The following is a 23,266-nucleotide window of genomic DNA, read 5'->3' as shown; positions in this document are numbered from 1 at the left end:
TATTATAGCTATATTTGTCAATTCGTATTAGCACCTCGTTTACAACATAAATCGCCATAATATAACTTACGAGTACTTTCGAATAAAATAATTATAGAACTGAACTGATATGGCGGCTATTTGTTACGATTAGTTTAAATTAATATAACAAATGAAGATGCTTGCATCACAAATGCTGGTTTCCGTGACAAATGCAGAAATAAGGGTGATGGGGAGGAGGGGTATTATCTATTATTTAGTTAGATACAACGTTGGTCTGAAATGGTTCTTTCCTTTCACATAAGTGGAAGAGAAGAGCCTTAAATAAAGCTGCTCACATGTCGGGTTATCTCAATCTGTTTCACGAATCATTTTCTCAGTATAAGTGATTGATATGTTGGCAGGGCCTTAGAGAGCGATCACGGGCCCTGGGGTAAGAAACACCCGAGCCTCTCTTAGTTCTTGTTCAAACAAACTTTCTTTTATAAAATTAAAAAGTGTTGTTCGGCCTGGGGCCCCCTTGACTACGTAAGACAAACATCGATGGAATGCCTGCATTAAGAAAACTGCGTTCAAGCGCCAATGACTGTACGTTAGTGTGTGTACGTTTAATATAGCAGGGGTGGGGGCAGGACCGGATCTGGCTATAAAAAAAGTACACATACACAAACGTACAGTCACACGTCACTTGAAATTTGACCGTCGTTCAATTGTTGAGCACGTTCATTGGATATTATGCATGCTCTAAGTAAAAAGACATTTTTTCCTTTGGTGCCTTTTTGAGAAAAGTCAGGGCCCTTTAGAAATTTGGATAAACCAACAACCCAACCATTGACCTGATCCGGCCCTGGTTTTCGACCACCACCACCCCTCCCTTTCACGGCCGGCCCTACCATTGCTATTTATGCTGGCAACTTGTGAGATAGTTTATCTTCACCTTGCCATTCTTTATAATCTTCTAGACAGCTCCCGTATTTGAACATTGCATAAATGAAACAACATTTGCCAGAAGATGTTTTTTTGATCAATTAACAAAGTATTAAAGGTCAAATATAATCCACAATTACTATGCACCATGTTTTCAGGACGCCTATTGGGCAGAGCAGTATACATGGGCTCTGTTCAAGGCTTTATCACACATGCTGTGCATTGGCTACGGCAGATTCCCGCCACAAAACTTGACGGACGCATGGTTGACCATTCTGAGCATGCTCAGTGGAGCCTCATGCTATGCTCTTTTCCTTGGTCACACGACAAGTATCATCCAGTCTTTCGATACTTCCAGACGCCTATACAACGAAAAGGTATGATTACTGTCAGGATTATACAACTCATACATACATACATACATACATACATACATACATACATACATACATACATACATACATACATACATACATACATACATACATACGTACGTACGTACGTACGTACGTACGTACGTTACGTATGTACGTAAGTTGAGCAAACATTGTCATTGTAGAAGGCTACTCAGAAATTTTTCATCCAGAAATTGTTCATATTTATTAAGTTGAAAATTAGTCCATAGTAAATACATCAAAATTATTACAAAACATTGAAAACACTAACCTTGTTTTATCAACATGAGTTTGGTTGTAAGATCAATGTCTACAAAAGGTTTTGATGGGCGCATGACAATACATTTTATTTAATTGGTGTATGACCCTACATGTTATTTAATGGGTGAATGACCCTACATGTGATTTAATGGAAGTATGACCCTACATGTTATTTAATGGGTGTATGATCATAAATGTTATTTAAGAGAGGTATGATCCTTCATAGGATTTAATGAATGTATGACCCTACACATTATCTAATGGAGGTATAACCCTACATATGATTTAATGGGGTTGGATCTTACATAGGATTTAAGGGAGATATGACGCTTCATAGGGTTTAATGGGGGTATGTGTTTACTTAGAATTTAAGGGTGGTATGACCCTAGATAGTATCTAATAGAGTTTGATGGTACCTAGGATTTAAGGGAGATATGACCCTATATAGGATTTAATGGGGTTTGAACTTGCATAGGATTTAATGGGGTTTGATCTTACATAGGATTTAAGGAATATATGACCCTACATAGGATTTAGTAGGGTTTGATCTTACATAAGATTTAAGGGAGGTAGGACCTTACCTAGGATTGAATGAATGTATCGTCCTACGTGTTATTTTATGGAGGTATGACGCTACATAGGATTTAATGGGGATTTGAAATTACATCGGATTTAATAGCGTTGGATCTTACATAGGATTTAATAGGGATTTGATCTTACATCGGATTTAATAGGGTTGGATCTTACATAGGATTTAATAGGGTTGGATCTTACATCGGATTTAATAGGGTTGGATCTTACATAGCATTTAAGGGAGGTATAACCCTACATAGGATTTAATAGAGGTTGATCTTATATAGGATTTAATGGAGGAGTGACACTACATTGCTTATTTATACAATATTTTATTACCTAGCCCGTCTATGAGGCTTAGAGAGCACATGCCCTTTTGAAAATGCCTCGACTCGAAATCAACAACAGTGATCTAAAATTTCCTTAAAATGAACTAGTACCATTATAACGCAAAGGCCTCCAAAACAGCCACAAATTCGTTCAAATGTAGGCCTACATGCACAACATCGTACGTCACCCAATTAAAAATTACAAAGCTTGTGTTTCATAATTTTCAGCATAATACTCTTCTGTGAAGTAGTCAAATGAACAAACAGTAATCTACATTTGCCGTATGTGATAATTTGACTGTGAAATACTGATCCAGCTCCTTAAACTTGTACGTATGTTGTTGACCTGTGACAGTGACATTAGGAAATTAAATTGATGCGATATTAAACATTCTAAAAAGCAGACCTAATATCATGCGATTTTACATACTGTGTAAATAAGTCTTTAGTTTCTAACGTACATGATGACAAAATAGCGTGAACACTATAAGACAGAAATTAAACGATCAGGCCCGGCCCTAGGGCAAAGCGAACGAGGCAATTGCATTGGGCCCCGCGCTAACTCGCAATGCAATTTTTTTGCTTGGGGACCCGCACTTATCGCTTGCTGCCTTGGGCCCCGCATATCCTAGGGCCGATGCCTGAAAACGATAGTATCGGGTGTTCATTTATTTAATTAAGTTTACTGATTTTTATTGCAACGAAGCCTTGTGATATTATTTGTTTTGTACATATAAGTTCAAATTAATTTTAAGCTCGACTCATTGCACAGTCACGAAATTGCAAATGTGCTCAGGGAACTTCAGCATCCATTTATTGATTTTTGTTAATAATTTTTTATAATCGAAAATATGGCACTTCGAGGATGTTTAGGATTATCATAATTGTCAATAAATACATAGTGCTGGTGTTTGAATTTCTGGATATATTTTGATGCATTTTAATGTACATGATTTTTAGAGACTTTCTCGTTGTATTTTTGATAAAAGAGCTGTTATTTCACAACTTCCTCGTATACCAACACCGACTGGTTGTGATTTACAAATTTACAGGTAATCTAGAGATGTTATCATGTGGGGTACGAGGATGCTTTAACCAGTTAACTCTTAACGAATGTCACCTTATCTACTACCGATCTATATTCACTCTTAGGCTTATATTAAACTGTTATAAGGCTCAATATTAAACTACTATTAGGCTCAATATTGAGCTGCTTATAGGCTCGATATTAAACTGCTATTAGGCTCGGTATTAACTACTGTTAGGCTCAATATTAAGCTGCTTTGGGGCTCGATATTTTAAACTGTTATTAGGCTCGATATTAAAATGTTATTAGGCTCGATATTAAACTGTTAGGCTCGATAGTTTATTATTAGGCTCGATATTACACTGTCATTAGGCTCGATATTAAACTGTTATTAGGTTCGATATTAAACTATTAGGCTCGATATTAAACTGCTATTAGACTCGATATTAAACTGATATTAGGCTCGATATTAACTTATTAGGCTCGACGTTAAACTGATATTAGGCTCGATATTAAATTATTAGGCTCGATATTAAACTATTAGGCTCGATATTTTAAACTGTTATTAGGCTTGATATTAAACTCTTATTATGCTCGATATTAAACTATTAGGTTCGATATATTAAACTGTTATTAGACTCAATATTAAAATGTTATTAGGCTCGATATTAAAACATTAGGCTCGATAGTTTAAACTGCTATTAGGCTCGATATTACACTGGCATTAGGCTCGATATTAAACTGTTATTAGGCTCGATATTTAACTATTAGGCTCGATATTAAACTGCTTTTAAGCTCGATATTAAGATGATATTAGGCTCGATATTAAATTGGTATTAGGCTCGATATTAAACTATTAGGCTCGATATTTTAAACTGTTATTAGGCTCGATATAAAACTGCTATTAGGCTCGATATTAAATTATTAGGCTCGATATTATATTAAACTATTAGACTAAATATTTAACTAGTAGGCTAGATATTAAGCTGCTACTAGGCTCGATATTAAGGTGCTATTGGGCTCGATACTTTAAACTGTTATTAGGTTCGATATTAAACTGTTATTAAGCTCGATATTAAACTATTAGGTTCGATATTAAACTGCGTTGTGTGTGATTCGGATTTTAACGTAGCTTTAAAAAATTTCAGTCATATCACTGCGATGTCTGCAGTGTGGCCACAGGAGAGGTCATATTAAACTGCTATTGGGCTCGATATAAAACTGCTATCTTACGGCACAGCAGCACAATAGTAGCCATATTTAGTTGGCGCCATATAGAGCCGCTACACGTATACATGCATACCTACCTACCTACCTACCTACCTACCTACCTACCTACCTACCTACATACATACATACATACATACATACATACATACATACATACATACATACATACATACATACATACATACATACATGTTTGGGGTGTTTTGTCTTTTTTTTTAAACTGATGAAGGTGATAATTTATTTTCACGTGAGACAGGAACCAGTACGTTTGTACGTTTCACAGATTAATTGTTTTTCCTTCTTGTTATTATCAGAAATGTGTCATTTATTTTTTTTTTCGCTTCAAAACACACGACATTATGGGCTAAAATGTGGCAATCTTTTAGATCGAGAGAGATAGGACACTTTGACCCTCGGCTGTATTTTCTATAGCCCTGTTCCTGAAACAGCCAAATCACACCTGAATCTAACAATAAGTAATGTACAAGGAACGTTATTGAAGGGAAATTTCAGTGCATGACATCTATGGCGTTTATGAGACATGTTACAGTTCTAATCAGTCATTATTAGAGGTACGCTCATGTTCCACCCAAGATGCTCGTTACTGTTGCTAACTATACCGCCGTGTTTCGTGAAAAGATTGAGTGACATTTGGTACAATTCTCAGCTGTGAACATTTCCCTGGATAGACATAAAATATCTGCCTGCGTCATGCCTAAAGGTTAAATTACAATTTGTCGTGATTTGAATTTCGTACGTGTTAGGAAATCCTTGCTATTAGAATATTTCTTTTATCACCTTGAGACCAATAACCAAAAATGTCTTTCGACTAAGAGATTACATGCCAGTTTTGACATTCCAGCTGAGACAAAAGCCAGTAAACGAAAAAATTCACGTAAATTCGTCAGAATTCAGCCTTATGCGAAATTAAACAGGCTTTGAATGGATGTCATCTTTTATATGCAAGATATATGATCTGCTAAAGTTGAAGGTTGCCGGAAGCTATCCGCTTGAATCCCTGATTATCGAATTATCGAAATGTTATTATGATCATAAGCGCTCGCACATAGGGGCAAGGGGGTAAGGAACACTTGCCCTTCCCAACCCGACCCCCGACCCCTCCGATTCCACCTCTCAACATGTTTTGACCTACATCCATAAAACTTAAAAGCTAACCACTACATGTTTCTCTCACCCCCAAAATAACTTTTCTGCTGGCGCCCCTGCTTATGATTCGTGTGTTTGTTGATATAATCAAATCAAATTCCATAATTTGTCGATTTTTGTTCACAATAATGGAATGGCGTCATTATTGTATTAACCTAACCAATTCCTATTAAAAGCGTATTTTTTTTCTTTCTTCACTTTTTAAGTAACTAAAATAATGTTGAGTATTTTCATGCACTATCTAATTTTTTATTATTTGTCATTTATATCTGACTGTCAAAAAATAATGTCTGTAAAAAGAGAAAAGGTTTTTAAGAAAAAGACGTGGGACTGGTCCACTTTATTAGAAAGCCTAGTTTGGCTTCAATGCAGGTGTATTGCCTGGTTCACTGTTCTGCGGCTGGAACGAACCTGCTTTAATGATATGTCATCATAGTGAACTGGTCATGCAATATAGACAGTACAGAAAGACTTTCAACGAATCTTTGCTTGAAACTCATCTTTAATACATGTATGTTCCTGCTCAAAACGAACATCATCTGCTGCCTCGTCCATCCATCTGCCAGCTATACACATACATAAAATATAAAATGTAAAGCTACTGCTATGGGTCTCTCTCTCTCTCTCACACACACACACACACACACACACACACACACACACACACATATATATATATATATATATATATATATATATATATATATATATATATATATATATATATATATATATATATATATATATATATATATATATATATATATATATATATATATATATATATATACACACACACACACACACACACACACACTGTAGTAAGAATGGTTTTGTGTTTCTCTTTCTGTCACATTAAATATTTCATACATTGGTTTTTCACAGTTCAAACAGGTGGAGGAGTATATGATTTACCGGAAATTGCCACGGAAGCTTCGGCAAAAGATTTCGGATTACTACGAGCACAGATACCAGGGTAAAATGTTTGACGAAGAGACGATTCTCGGGGAGCTCAACGAATGTTTACGACAGGTAAAATAACTTTGATACCGCTTAAGTCGTTTTCGTTCTATTTTATAGTTTGGTTATAAATTAGTTGTTTTTTTTCAGTTTAGAAAGTGCTGAATAATAAATTTGTTTGGCAGCATTCTTAATAATAATAATAATAATAATAACAATAATAATAATAATTCAGACTTGAATCCATAGACAAAGACCAGCATGTTCAAACAAGATATGCCCAACAAAATTAATGCAACAATCTGCTTCAACGATGAATTATTGATGAATCACGACAGCATGCAAAGAGAAACGCTTCTTTCAAGATGTTTATATTACTGCTAGGTATTTTATTTCGGAATGAACACACCATCTTTCAAAGCAAAACCCCGGTCTACTGACAGTATTATTCACAAACATTAACGACCATGCGCATAAAATGTCCCATTAAAATTTAAAGTCTATTGTTGTAATAGACATACTACAGAGCATAATATAGATTCATACAATGGGATTTGAAACGCAATATTTTTTACATACACTCTCACTCTAAAACAGCAGATTTTTTCTGCAAAGTCTAACCTACGGTATGGACACTTTATCTTTAATATCTTTGGTTCGAAATATAAAGGTGCAGGTTTTTTATGTTGTACTTGATATCCTTTGAAAATGTGAAACGTTGACACATTCCTAATAATTTTCGTAATCCACCAGTACATGGGCTAAGTACAGCTATATCATCAGCAAACCTGAAGCTATTCATAAATAAATCACCGGTTTTGTATCCATTACAAGACATATTCAAACCACGCTTTTTTTTTGTTGTTGTTGAGTTTAATTATAGTAGCGTTCGCACATTTGTGCATGTGCCACTTTTTTCTGACTGCACCGCAGTCTGCTAGTTGTTCCTGGGGAAGGGGATGGTGCCACCTCCCCCAGGCTTTTATGGATTCAAGGAACCCTGATAGTTTGGCCTCAATCTGTGGGTCCATAAAGGTCCCTACAGTTGAATGGTTGGCTGTCATTAGTGGGAAGGAGAGCATGGGAACGGTCCTGCTTGCTTTACATCGCTGGTTTCTTGTTGCATTTGCCTGGTGTGTTTTTTTTTTTTTTTTTTTTCCGAGATTTTTTTTTCTTTTTTTTTTCTTCAAAATCTTTTAAAAGGAGGGGGGATGTTCTATGCTGTTTATAGAGGTTCTTAGTAGATATCATGTATGAAGAGAGATTTTCAAGGTTATTATGGGATTACTAGTCGAGGTGTTTAGGGTGTGTTTCCTACGTTATGTTATTTATAAGTTTTTAGATATTACCTCTTTAAGTTCTTTATTAATTGATGTTTTTAGAGATTGAATGTTATTTATACTTTATTTAGCAAGAGACCGGAGTCCTAGCCGATTACACTGTTCGTTAAGGACATCTAGGACAGGAATCCTAGCTGATTACTCGGTTCGTTAAGGACATCTAGGATATCCGATTTTGTGGTTTCCTTAGTTTTTTATAGGTGCTTCGTAAGTGAATTATTTATTAATACTTTTATAAACTTGAATGATATGTTATGGTTTTTTATGTGGTGGCTTCCAAATTTATTTAGCTAGTTACTGGGTCTTTTGGTTTTGTGGGGATAGTAATTATATTTTGTTCCTAAGTCCTGCTGAGTCTATGAATTGATTTATATTTTTATATGCTGATTGTTTATTTTTATTAGAGTCCATAAGTAATTCTGGGTGTGTGTGTGGTGATCCAGTCTCTTTTTGGTTTTTGATGAATATTTTCCGAGCGGGTTGATATTTTGGGCATATATTGAATACGTGGTGTAGATCTTCGGTGGTGTGGCAGTTAAAGCAGTTAATGGTTGCTGGTTTGGGTCCTATAAACCTTCCAAAACTGCTTGCTAGTTTAGTTTTTCCAGTTATTATCCTGTTTATGGTTTTCTGTTCTAAATAGGTACCCTTAGGTAGCTGTATGTTCCTATCTACGTTTTTTTTTTGGGTTTCATGGTGCTTTTTACCTTTTGTGGAGGAGTTCCAAAAATCTTGTCATGTTTGGTCTATATATGTTTGTGCGAAGCTTATTGCTTCTGTAGAGCTATAGTTAAGCTTGATAGAGTTTTGATCTCCTAGTTTGGTTTTTGCAACTTTGCCTGCTGTTTCGTTGCCAGAGATTCCAATGTGCAATGGTATCCACATGAGCTCGACTAATTGATGTGCTGTGGTGATATCGTCGATTAACTGGCATGCTCTGTCGAGGAATTGTTCCCTAGAGTGTGTATTGCGATTTTGGATCGATTTGATAACGCTTAGGGAATCGCTTATAATGACTGCTTTAGGTATTTGGTTGTCTTTGATCCATTGTAGTGATTCAAGTATAGCCCAGAATTCAGTGGTGTAAATGGAGCAATAGTCAGGTAATCTGGATCCCGTTTGTATATTGAATTCAGGGATGACTATTGTTGCTGCTGTTCTTGGTGGGTTGTTTGTTTTTGATCCATCGGTATATATTTTAACATAGTCTGGGTATTTTTGGTTGATTTCGTTTACCAGTACAGGTTTTAGTAAGTTTTCTTGTCCTTCTTTATTGCCTAATTTGGTATCTTCAATGTTAATCCTTGGTGGTTTTTGTAACCATGGTGATTTGTTCTGGTCTGTATTGTTTGTTACCTGTTTTTTTAGTAGAGGTATCTTTTCTCTTAGTTCAAGGATTACTTTGCCACTTGGTGTGATAGGTATGGTTTTGGGTTTGAAGACAACTTTACACTTATTTATAGCTATTTTGGTGGGATGGTTGTCTGGGTGGGTATCTAATCGAATGGAGTATCGGAGGAGCAGTTCTTGCCTACGTAATTTTAAGGCTAGTTCTCCTGTTAGTGTTTGTAGTTCTTCTAATGATGTTGAGGGGAGTGTTCCTGTGCATAATAGCAAGGCTTTTCTCTGAATAGTGTCAAGTTTCTGTAGTACAGGCTGCTTAGCCGAGTTATATGCTTGGCAACCGTAATCCAGTTTTAATCTAATTAGGCTTTTATATATCGTGAGGAGGGTTTCCTGGTTGGATCCCCAGTCAGTCCCTGTGATGTTCCTGAGTAAATTGAGATCTTTGTTACAATTCCAGGTGAGTTGTTCAATGTGCTGTTTCCATGTGAGGTGGTTGATTAATTGATTTTGGATATAGAAGTTTGGATAGACTAGGTTGTTATTTCGTTTGGGGGTGAATATGACTGCCACAGTTTTTTCATGAGATATTTTGAAACCCCATTTGTCCGCCCATCTCCCTATGTTGTCTAGGCTCTGCTGGATTTCTTTAACTACTGTGTTATTGGCAGGATTTCCATTCCTCCATATGCCACTATCATCTGCAAATTGTGACAAGTTTATTTTTGTGGAGGCTACATTGAGGTCAAGGTCGTTTACCATTAGGTTAAATAGTAACGGACTTATTACACTGCCTTGCGGTGTTCCATTTTCAAGTGAAAATTCTTCCGAATGGGTGTTGCCTATTCTTGTGGTAATTTTCCGGCCTGTGAGGAAATCGCCAATCCAGTTGAACAAGCGTCCAGTTATTCCAAATTGGTTTAATTTGGCCATTAGTCCATTGGTCCATACTAGGTCGAACGCTTTTTCTAGGTCTAAAAAACCGCTATGAGGTTGCGATCGGTTTTCCTATGTGCGTTAAAAGCGAGTTTGATGTCTGTTTCCAATCTGAGAAGTTGGTCAGTTGTGGACCGTTTGTTCCGAAAGCCACATTGATTTATGGAGAGTAGGTTATTGGTTTCTAGGTGGTGTTTTAACCTATTTGCGATTATTGTCTCCATTATTTTGCAAATATTGTTTGTAAGAGAGATGGGTCGGTACGAATTTGTTTTTGGGATCTTTACCTAGCTTGGGGATTGGTATTACTATGGCCTGTTTCCATTTGGTGGGTAGTTGGCCTTTATCCCATATCCTATTAAAGAGTTTGATTATGGCTATTGTTATATTGATAGGTAGTTTTTTTTGTAGATAATGTAACCTAACTGATCCTTACCAGGGGATGTTTCGTTTTTGGATCGTAGGGCTATCTTCCATTCATGTACTGTGATGTCGCTATTTAGGTAAGATTCTTTTGTTCCTTGGTCTTGAAACATTTGAGGTTGGGTTCCCTCCATTAGTTTTTTGTGTTCTTGAAAGTTTTTGGTGTGATTATTGTTGCTACTCATGTTCGAAAAATGCTTCGCTAGGAGGTCTGCCTTATCTTTATTTGTTATGGCATTTTTAATTTTTGGGGCTGAGGTAGTTGCTTTCCCTTTTATGGCTTTTATCTTGTCCCATATTTGTTCTGAGTTTGATTTTAGACTCAGTTTAGAGCAAAAGGTTTGCCATAGATTAATTTTAGCAGTTTTTATAGTTTGTTTTAGTGCTTTTTTTATCTTTATATTGCTGGAAGTAGATAGAATTTTTGGTGCGTTTATATTTATTTAAGGCCCTTTTTTTTGTCTTTATGTGCTATAGTGCACTGTTTAGTCCACCATGGTACAGAGTTTTTATTTTGGATATTAGTTGTCTTTGGTATGCATCGGTTAGCTGCTTCTATAATTGTGTCTGTTATGTTATCATAATACATGTCAATACTTGGGCTTTCTAAGTTATCTGGATTTACTCTAGCTAGTAATAATTGGAATTGGTCCCAGTCTGCCTGTTGGTACCTCCATTTAGGTGGGGTTTCGTTAGGAATGTGTTGAGTTTTTGTTTGAATATTGATTGTGATGGGAAAATGGTCACTTCCTAACGTATCTTCCTGATCCACCCACCAATTTGTGATTTGAGCCAATTTTGGAGTTGGTGATGGTTAGGTCTATGGCTGAGAGAGTGCCATCCTCAGGGTTTAATCTAGTGTTCGACCCGTCATTTAAGATGACCAGATTGTTCTCAGTTATCCATTTTTCAACCATTTTCCCTCTTTGATCTTTCTTTTTACCTCCCCATAATTCACTGTGTGCGTTGAAGTCGCCACAGATCATTAGATTGTTGTTGTTGTTATTAGTGATTGCCTTTAGTGAGATTAGGTTGGTAGGGCAGAATACCCCCTGGGTCGTATGCATTTATTATTTGAATGTTTGTGGTTCCTATATTTATCATTACTGACATTATTTCGATGCTATTATTGATGTTTAGGTTAGGGGGTACTTCTATTACTTCATAGTAGATTAGTGTACCTATTAAAAAAATTGCTAGTCCACCCCCTTTCTGCACCATGGGTCTGTTTTTAAAGATTCCCTTGGTATAGCCTTGTAGTTTGGGCAGGCGTTTGTGTTCTTGTGTTATGAGGGTTTCCTGTATGCAGATTACATCTGGTTTTATGGCCGTATTATTCAGTTTGTTCTGCAGTTCTGATAGGTTTCTGCAGTTCCATTGCCAGATGGTGATTTTATTATTTTTTGTACTATTCATTTTTGACGTTGTCTTTATCTGTTAGTCTTGTGGTCCAATCAGCTAGTATGGTGAAAATGGTTTTGAGGGTTCTGATTATGCTACTGAGATCTTGCATTATGGTTCATGTTGTTAGGTTCATTACTTCCTGTATTAATTCTGTGTTGGGGTGTGTGTTAGATTTGGGGATGTTTGGGGTGACAGTTTTGTTTGTATCTGGATTGTTATCAGGGTGGTCATGGTTTGTTACAATGTGGGTTGTAGTTTTTGGTTCTTTTGTTTCCTGATTCGAGGGTATGTTTTGTGGTGCAATGTTTTCCCTTCTGATTCTGCGTGGAGAGTTTTGGTGCTCATTGATTGTTTCAGAGGTAGATTTTGGTATGTTGGGGTTGTTTTTACAAATAATGTTTTTGGCAGAATGGTAGGTGAGGCGTTTTTCGTTCATTATGTCCACTATTTGTTTCTCTTTTATTGCAAATCTGCATTCTGCCGATCTAGGATAATGGTTTTCTTTACAGTTAGCACATTTTTATTTAATTGTGTGGCATTCTCCTTTGTGTTGACCTCCGCAGTACTTACATCTTGGTTTGAATCTACATCTGAGGGCATAGTGTCCCCAGTGCAGGCATTTGGTGCAAAATCTTGGCCTATTTATGTAGTTTTCCAGCTTATGGTACACTCCTGATTGTCCTAGTTTTATTATTGAGGGTATTGGCTCGGTAGCCTCTATAACTGCTTTGTTTGTTCCTTGTCCCTTGTGATTTTTAAGACGATATACTTTGGTGGTCTGTGTTCCATTTGCTGTGAGTTTATGAAGTAGGAGTTCATTGCTTATGTCCTTGTTGTATCCGTTTAGTGCTATTACTTTTTTAAAGATAGTGGTTTTAGTGGGTTCAGCCAGATTAGCTGTGGTTTCACTGTGTTTGGAGTTCGAAGTGACTCGTGGTTTCCTCTGAGTGCTATGGTGTCTCTCTACTTTGATCTTTATTGATCCTATAGTTTCAATTTGGATGAATTTTTCCACCTGTTGAATTGTGCTGCATTGGACAATGAGGTAGTTTCGCGTTGGTCTTATCAGTTTGAATTGTCCAGTGTGAATTTTGGCCAGTGCTGTCATAATACTATTGGTACTTAGACTAGTAATTCTGTTGCACCTGCTGCTTATGTATATTGTGTGTTCGATGGAATGATAACTGTACATTTTGTTTTGGGGGTTATGTTGTTGTTTTATTTCCTGTTTTGAGTTAACCTTATTTGTGGGGTTTTTTTTGGGTTGTTTTGGGGTTTTAGCGGGCCCTTGCCATTACCTAGGTATGTGTTTTGGGTTATTTGGGGTCTTTGGGTTGCCATATTAGTGATGCTGCTGGGTCGTTTTGTAGTGTCTAATTCATTGGATTTGTTCCCATAGGTTGGTGGTTCCCTTGCTGTTATTATCCCAGATGGTCCAGGAGTTTGGCTTGAGTGTCTAGTTTCTTTCCTAATGTTTAGATTTATTGTTGTTTGCTTGATTTCCTGTTGTTGGTTTGTTTGCATGCTTCTAGAATTGGTTATTTCATTTTTGGTGAATTTTGGGGTGCTGGTTATGGTTATGTGGTCTAATTGTGGGGAGTTTAAGGTATGTAGGTTACTGTCAAATTCATTTGTTAGGTTTGGAATAGTGGTGTCTATATCTTCATTTGTGTTTGGTTTTCCGCTTCCTTGAAGAGGATTGGCGATAGTATTGGCATTGTATTTATATTGTTCCCTGGAGTGCAGTTTTGTATTTCTAGTAGTTTCTGTTGGTGGGGTGGGGGTGTGTTAATTATGTCTGCTGGTTTGTGGTTTGTTTGGTCTGTGTTTGAGACCAGCATTTGGGGTCCCAGTGTGATGTTGGTTGAATTCGAGTTTGCTGTGGTTGGTACTACTTGCGTTAATCTTGCTTGTTTTACATGCTTTATTGGTGCTTTTTGGAGTTGTGATACATCCAATATTTTTACTGATTTATTGATAGGGTTGTTTGGTGGTTTGTGTGTTTGCGTGTTTGCGTGTTTGGATTGAATAGAGCCATTTGTTTGGACCTAGTTTGCATTCTTCTACTTAAATTGTGTATAGCATTGAATGATGACTTATCTTTTGTTTTTGTCCTAACCCAGTCTGCTCCTCTGCTAGAAGTCTCTCCTTTGTTTCTGTTACGTGTTCCTATCGTTCCTTTGTTTGATAGTTCCTTTGTTCTGTTCAATTCCTTTGTTCACGGCTTGGCGGTTTGCTAATCGTTTCCTCTTCTTGGTATTATTTCTTTGCTCTTGTTTTCCTGTTCCTTTATTCTATTTTAATTGGTGATGGTGGTGGCCGCACTCAGTAGAACTTTTAAAAGTATACACCAAGCCGGTTTTACACAGTAAACAAATCAAGCAAATTGAGAGATAGTTTTCAAACTTGACGTTATCAAAACCACGCTTAAGGTGATAAATATATACATTAAATATAGAAGGGGATAGAACACTTTTTGCCACACACTATTAGTCAAACGGAAGGACAGAAATTATTTGACACCACTTTACACAAAATTGTTGTATATTGTTCCATTTAAAAGGCAAACTAATAACATTTAATGTAATGTTTCTATCAATTAGGTTTCCGAATAGGGTACAGTGATGTATTCGATCGAATATAATTCAATGACCAAATGAAAGAATCAAATGAAAGGTTCTTGTGTTGACTTGACGAACTATACTAATTTACCACAATGTCGATAGTACTACATTGACTGTTATAAGGGGGTGGGGTGGAAATTGTATGAATGAAATAGTGAACTTTTACCTCATGTGGCAGAAGACGTTGCCTCGTATTCCCAGAATGCACGACAATCGCACTTGTGTCGAGTATTATCAAAATTCTTAAGCACGAGACTAACGCGTGAGTTCAAATTCCAGAATTTAAAAAGGTCCTCACATTACATCAACGTAAATGAAGTAAACATGCTGACAGAGGCAATGTGTGTGTGTGTGTGTGATTTGGATTTTGAACGTAGCTTTAACAATTTTTCAGTCATATCGCTACGATGTCTGCATTGTGGCAGTTTATAGTGATCCTTAGCACTGGGGCATCATGTCGCAGACATGTAACATGATGTCCCACCCAGCCACATTATCCTGACACCAGGCCGATCAGTCCTAACACTAACCTCTTAATGCTGAGAGCCAAGCGAGGCAGCTGTTAGTACCATTTTTGTAAGTGTTTGGTATGACTCGGCCGGGTATCGAACCCACGACCTCCCACATCCAAGGCGGACGCTCTAACTACTAGGCATAGGATTGTTGATTTGTGCCAAACAGTCGGCGACCAAAGAAGTCTCCTTTATAAGTCAAGAGCTCAGCCTCCATATAACAGCTACGGATATCGATCGCGTTTCGCGGCGAATGTTACGTCATAAATAATTCGAAAACTAAGTCATCGCTACGCTGGCAACAGAAAATGTCGGCATAAAAATTCCTGCATTTGCCATGCTAACACGAAACAATATTTTCCCAATACTTGTAAACCGGAAAGCCAGTGGCGGCGAGAACTCCACAAATAAAAGAAATTTCCTATCTTTGCTGTTCGGGCAAGTACACGAAAAACTCTGAAAACTTGGGCTCAGACCTAAGCTTTTCTTAACCCGCTGTTCTTTGGCGAAAATGGCAGTTTCATAAATGGTTTCTAAATCTTCTATTCCTGCCTGCTCCATATGTTGTTGTTCTTTAAGATGTTCAAGAAGCTCACTGAGTTTACGTTGGTACTCAGAATATGCAGTTTGAAGCTGTTCTAATCTTGTTTTGTGGTGAATGCCTTCTTTGTCGTCCCCTTTTTCATTAATGTGAGATATTATGTGGTTCACGCTTGTGAATGCAAGGGCATTAACAATTGCACACCGATCATGAGTACAACCTCGGCATTTGGACAGCTGTGTTGAAATTTGCAGGAACAGTGTTTATGATATCCTGTATCAAAAGCCTCGGCGCTGTGATGGTAATTGCTTTTGCTACATCTTCGAAGTCCATTTAGCCAAGGTTGGACAGTTTCATTTATAACAAGCGTCTGAGCTATAATTGTATACCCGACTTCATGGACACCCAGGATTGCTCCATGGTAAAAGAGGTTGCTAAAGTCTTTGGTGTAAGAGGTGCAGACATATTGCACACTTCTGTTCCATATGAAAATGAAACAAGGCGTAGGGAAGGACTGTCGCCAGATCATGGCAGATCCATTGATCTTGGTGTCTTGTTCTCTGTCTGCTCCTGTCGTCCCAGCTGTTCCAGTGGTTTCAGCGGTCCTGTGATGTTTTCTGCCGTCCCGGTGATTCCAGCCCTTTGGGCAGATTGTCACGGAGTTTTTTTCCAGCTTCGTCTTGTCTGATCAAAGCAGCAATATTGTTTTACTGTTAGAAGTTTTCAGTCTTAGTGACCTGCATCGCTATTGCTTGTTCCAACGTTACTTCTAGCATCTGTGTCTCGGCGTTCCCCGAAGATACTTGTGGTGGTTTTGAAGTGACAGTCATCATCCTTTGAAAAAGAGATATTTTAAAACATTTCTTTCCTTAAACATACTAGTAGATTACCATGCCAGCTGCAGTTGGATCTAATACTGGACAGTACCAAAACTAAAGGTGGATGCTAATTTCTCGTCAAGGAGTCCTATATAAACGGATCTTCTTTCATATTGTTTGCAAGGCGCTAATGTCTATTTATGGTAAGAAAGTATGCAATAATTGCTGTCTTCAGACTAAAAACAGACAATGCTAGAGAAAATACCAATTTGGTCCTACGTTTAGCCGTGTATATGGTATGGGTTTGAAACCTCTTCATCGCTCATGTCCATGGGACTTTCAAAGGTAACATGTATTATTTTGCCGCTCAAGAAGCCAATAGGTCAAACAAGCGGTCACGCTGTCTTACCGTTGTTCCTCCGGTTCAAGTCGTTCCAGCTGTTCCCGTGCTACTACCGTCGTTCCATGGGTCTCCGGGTCGCCGATTGGTCTAATGCGTTCGCCATTACAAAGCACTAACATCTCATCTCTGTTTGCGTGGATCGAGTCTCAGCTCGGCCAGCGTGTATATGTAAAAATGCTTGCCATTTGCTTCCCGTAGATCGGTGGTTCTTTCCTAGTTCTTCCTTGGCCATATATACTGGCTGCGATGTAAAACCTATCATCTGCTGAAACATGGCGTCAAACTCATACAACCAACCAACCAATACCATCGTTCCAGCTGTGCTGGCCATCGTAGGCTTTCCCTGATGTCCCAAATCTTCTGCAGCCAATTTAATATATCCTCAAGACCACGCTTGTTAATAACTTCTCTCATGACTTATTTTGTGTTGGATATGGTTTACTGATCGTCTAACTCAAAGTAGTTCGTAGACAGGTCGCAAGCGTTATGGTGTGGCAAGCAGGGCATGCAAAAAGCGTAGCGAGCGCACAAAGCAGGGTGTTAAGATCATAACTATCAGGGTTGACTAAAACTACTCCTACATTTGTTTTGCCCCGGGCCAACAACCCATCATGAAGTCGAAACTGGTTGCCTACACACAATTTTATCTGTACTTCCTCCTCTAATTATAACTGTTATCACGGCCTTAATTACCTTCTGATTTTTCAGCCTTACATCTCTCTAGGAACTCCACTGGGAGTTGCATGCAGGCACTTGATCATGTGAAAAATTTAATTTCTTCAGGTATTTCTAGGCTCGTTTCGCACTAGAAATTCAAATGGAGTTGAATTCAAACACACATATATAATAAGTGGAGGACATTCGCAACAATTGACCATAACAAACAGAGGGCAGTCTAAATGCATAATAGGGAAGAAGACTGACAGGTGTAGGCAATCAAATAACCTTCTGCATCCTCTAGATTCAACAATTTTTGCTTTTGTTTTACAAACTGATATTTTAAGCACAACATACCGTCTTAGACATAAATTTTTAAAGTCATCAGCAATATGGGAAGATAGCACTTCTCTTCAAAGGATTCCTAATCCGGGGATAGGAGTGGGGCTAAGGGCTTGCCCCTTAGTATGGGACTAATGTAACCTGGGATTATGTTATCAAAGAGTGGCGTATCTCTTTTCTTAATAAACCTATGTCACTGAAATTCAGCATGCGAGACATAAACCCAAGAAAAGTAAATCCTAAAAGATCTATTACTTATACTGTACTGTAAGTAAATTTAACATACCTTAAACGTTTCCTCAACAGTAAATATTAAGTTTAAGTATTAGACTACGGATTTGATCACGCTTTTGCTTACTGAGACATACAGAATATCAGAGTAGAGTCCTCGAATATAAAAGACTTCTTTCGCTTAATTGAAAACCGTTACGGTGGCCTACTGGTTAGAGCGTCCGCCTCGGAAATCCGCCTCGAAAGAGGGAGATCGCGAGTTCGAACCCCGGCTGAGTCATACCAAAGACTTATTTAAAGCAGCTGCCTCGCTAGGCGCTCAGTATTATGAGGTTAGTATTAGGACAGGTCGGCCTGGTGTCAGAATAATGTGACTGGGTGGAACATGATGCTACATGTCAGCGGCATGATGCGCCGGTGTTACACATCACTAAAATCTGCCACACCACAGACATCGTAGCGATATGACTGAATTTTGTTTAAAGCTACTTTAAAAATCCAAATCACACACACACACACTTCACGTAACTGAATGTGTTCATGGGTGTCCGCATCAGTTTTTCCTGTTGGGGGGATGGGGGAGTGGCGCCAAAGCCCAAATCAGTAGTAAGTAAAAAATTATACCAATAGGGTCACTCCTACAGCCGAATTTGGGTGGTTTGATATCTTGGGGGTTTGATTATATCTTTATCAGACCAGGAGTCTAGGTCGTTCAAGTAAGATCCAAAACTTTCTTTGAAGCCGGATATGGTACGGTACTGATTGTTCAAGTAACTACTCTTTTAATTTGACATCGACATTCGTAACGTATCTGCAAATCATCGTTTCCAAAATGCATAAGACTAATAAACGACAAACAACACAAATAAATATAAATGCTTCGTGACTTTGTAGTGCGAGTGCTCTTTTTGTTTTTAGGACGGTCCTTAAATATTGATGGCATATTTGTAGTATTACTAGTTTATTGTTAAATGGATGTCCTACTGTTGTCTCCTGCATTTGCGGGAGTATTCGGACAAAGTTTCTTTCTTCCAATTTTCTACGAATCAATATTGTACAGGAAACATTCACGGCAACTGATACAATATAGTCAAGATTTCATACACACACACACACACACACACACACATATATGTGTGTGTGTGTGTGTGTGTGTGTGTGTTGCTTTGGGATTAAAGCAAATGATCTTTATCACGGAAACAAACACGCGAAATCCCTGGCTTGATTTATTTTCATTAAACGGATATTGTCTTCTCTCTGTATACACTTACACTAATCGTATCGACTAAAGAACACAAGTATTGTTGACATCTGTTTTCGACAAAAATCATCAAAATTCCGTATATTTGCAAAATACACAGAGTTTGTAATCTGAGAATTTCACAGATATTCATTTATATACTAGCTTACTACGACAATTTATTTTATAGTGAAGCAGTGTTATGTAAAATTGCCCTGTTGCTGTTGTAAAAGTATTGTGAAACACTTATTTAAAATAGATGTCTTTGAAACTTTAATATGAAAAAGTGACTTTGAAAATGAAAATGTATGGTACAATAAAGGCTGGAAATAATACGTTTTAACCATATAAAACATTGGTATTATTCCGTAAGGATAGGCTTTTATAAGGTACGTATGACTCAGTCACAAAGGTTCTTATATTCTTAGTACATATTGTGTGTATTAACTACGCAATACATACTGTGTGTATTAAGAACATAGTACATTTTGTATGTGTTTAGTACGTTGTACATATTATGTGTATTAAGTACATTGTACATATTGTGTGTATTAAGTACGTGGTACATTTTGTATGTCTTAAGTACATTGTACATATTGTGTATATTAACTATGTTGTACATATTGCGTGTATTAAGTACGTTGTGTGAACACAATTATATGTAGATCATGTTCCAACTTATGGCACTTAAAAGAAACAACATAAGCTTCTGCAATGAACGAACCACATGTTTCAGTTTATTTTTATCAGCTTTACTACTTACTCTTTTTTTAGGCTTGCATACTTGTTCTTTACTATTCACACAATTTTTTGCTCATTTACTCTTTAATCTTACACTCTTTCTCCTTTACTATTCTGTCTAATACTCTTACTCCTTTACTTTTTAGTTTTGGATACTTGCTTCTTTACTCGTCAGTCTTACAATCGAGCTCCGTTATTTTTTAGTCTTTCGCTCTTGCTCATTTACTCTATAGTCTAACAGTCGTGCTCGTGTTCTCTAAAGTCTTCAACTTTTCCTCGTTTAAATTAGTCTTACACTCTTGCTCATTTACTCTATAGTCTAACAGTCGTGCTCGTGTTCTCTAAAGTCTTCAACTTTTCCTCGTTTAAATTAGTCTTACACTCTTGCTCATTTACTCTATAGTCTAACAGTCGTGCTCGTGTTCTCTAAAGTCTTCAACTTTTCCTCGTTTAAATTAGTCTTACACTCTTGCTCATTTACTCTATAGTCTAACAGTCGTGCTCGTGTTCTCTAAAGTCTTCAACTTTTCCTCGTTTAAATTAGTCTTACACTCTTGCTCATTTACTCTATAGTCTAACAGTCGTGCTCGTGTTCTCTAAAGTCTTCAACTTTTCCTCGTTTAAATTAGTCTTACACTCTTGCTCATTTACTCTATAGTCTAACAGTCGTGCTCGTGTTCTCTAAAGTCTTCAACTTTTCCTCGTTTAAATTAGTCTTACACTCTTGCTCATTTACTCTATAGTCTAACAGTCGTGCTCGTGTTCTCTAAAGTCTTCAACTTTTCCTCGTTTAAATTAGTCTTACACTCTTGCTCCATTGCTCTTTAGTATTACACACTTGTTATTTACCTTTTAACCTTACACTTTTGCTCCATTACTCTTCAGTCTTACACTCTTGTACCTTTAATCCGTCTTGTGATTTTTTCATATTAAAATCTGTATTAAAACATTCATATTGATCACATTTGTTCGATGATTTCAACCACGTTGCTAAAACGTATAATCTGAGAATTGCAACTAATGTTCAGAAAGGATTCTTTAATGCCATCATTCAAACAAGTATTGACTACAGGTGCATCATTTGCGGTATGCATCAAAATCTCACATGAACAGTCTCAAATAGCGAACAGCCAGGTTGATATAAAACGCTGACATCATAACCCTTTGTAATCAAACGTTTATGAAACTATTTTGGCTCATTGATCATATAGAATAATTATAAGTCTACCTTCGTTTATTAAGTCGTAAATAATTTTACATCTAATTACTTATCTAACCTCGTTACCTATATTTCTATCATTTATAATACACATGCAATGGCGACCACATTATACACCATGTCGATAATGAGTAATAAATGACATCACGAAATTAATGAAAAGAGATAACATTATAAAATATGGCAAGCAGATGTATCCCAGAGGTTCCAGAGTAGGAAACATCAGAATACATATTTCATGTTTATTTCCAGATGCGATATATGGTTTATGGTTGTCAAATAGCTCTGCCTGATGACGATGCGTTCAAATAAAAAAAATAACAGCATTGATATAAAAGAACTTAACTGGACCTGTTGTAATTTAAAAATTCCACCACAGTATTATTGGAGATTCATATAACGAAAACACAAATACTTGATCTATAATGGGCCGACGAACTTAAAATGGCGCGCCAAGTTTTTGTGGATCCCACACATGTTGTTATGTTAACTCTTTGCAAACGTAAATATAACCAAGTAGCAGGTACTGTTTTATAATGAGAACACTGTTATCTGATGAAGTGAATTTTCTTTGCGTACCGTACCGGAATGAGACGTCGCCGCCAACAACGGAAAACGAGACATACTTTTTTCCGGACACGTAGTGACGGTATTACAGACGCAGTCATACGTAATCAAAGTATAAGCAGTACTTGTTCAATCAATTATTTTATGTACAAAAGTTCCAAAACATAATAACTATTAAACAATCGGTTCAAACATTGTTAAGACTTAATAGATCTATTCAATTTAGGAGAGCAAGGTTATGACACAGATTAAGTAAATTAAAATAATTAATAATAAAGGAATTCATAGGAGATTTCAAAGTAAAACTGGACTACGATGCTAGTGGTAAATGTGCGTTGTTATTACCAGGTAATCTACAGAAAACCAGCAACTATGAAGAGAGAACAAAATTCACTCCAAACAACGAAAATTAAATAAACGTGCACTGTCTGTTTTTATATATTTTTTAAAATCTAATAGTTTGGATAGTTGCTGTGATCTACTTGTGTCTACTTTTAAAAATAGTTTATGATATATAGAGCAAGTCCGCTTACTAACCTATTTCTCCTCTAGATGCTTTGTTTTCATAGCTCATCCAAACTGCAAAAAATAATCCAATTAATGTTAAAACAAGTAAAATCACAACTTAAGTAATGAATGAATTTGTGCGGCATCCTAAGCAACCAACTTAACTTAAACATTACCGATAATTCCACGCAATAATGCTGCTCATTTTTGTTTGCCCAAATAAATAATCAGCTACGTTTGCAAAGCTATATTTGATTTGGTCAAAAGTTTACTGTTTAAGTAAGAGGTGGAGCAAGAAGACAGAGCAGCTTTTGATCTTGCCATTGTTATATATATATATATATATATATATATATATATATATATATATATATATATATATATATATATATATATATATATATATATATATATATATATATATATATATATATATATATAGAGAGAGAGAGAGAGAGAGAGAGAGAGAGAGAGAGAGAGAGAATTATAAATATACACCAAACAGAACGGAAAGTGCTATCCTTTCCGTTCAGTCTGGTGTATATTTATAATTCTCTATAATTAATTCT

General features: G+C 36.8%; 1 protein-coding gene across 10 annotated transcripts in view; it reads left to right on the top strand.

Annotated features, from left to right (window-relative positions):
- LOC149801718 (potassium/sodium hyperpolarization-activated cyclic nucleotide-gated channel 3-like) overlaps positions 1-23,266 on the top strand; it is a 326,034-nt gene that overhangs the window by 286,713 nt on the left and 16,055 nt on the right. For all 10 annotated transcript variants that reach the window (XM_089956019.1, XM_089956020.1, XM_089956018.1 and 7 more), the window contains 2 exons: positions 1,065-1,283; positions 6,774-6,920. In XM_089956019.1, the coding sequence (XP_089812145.1) occupies positions 1,065-1,283; positions 6,774-6,920 (366 nt within the window). The remainder of the gene's footprint in view (positions 1-1,064; positions 1,284-6,773; positions 6,921-23,266) is intronic.

The sequence above is a fragment of the Sinohyriopsis cumingii genome, chromosome 4 (assembly GCF_028554795.1).
Source record: "Sinohyriopsis cumingii isolate HCF-2022 chromosome 4, ASM2855479v2, whole genome shotgun sequence".
NCBI classification, from domain to species: domain Eukaryota; kingdom Metazoa; phylum Mollusca; class Bivalvia; order Unionida; family Unionidae; genus Sinohyriopsis; species Sinohyriopsis cumingii.
The sequence above is the reverse complement of the archived record's forward strand: the minus strand, read 5'-3'. Positions and strand labels throughout refer to the sequence as shown.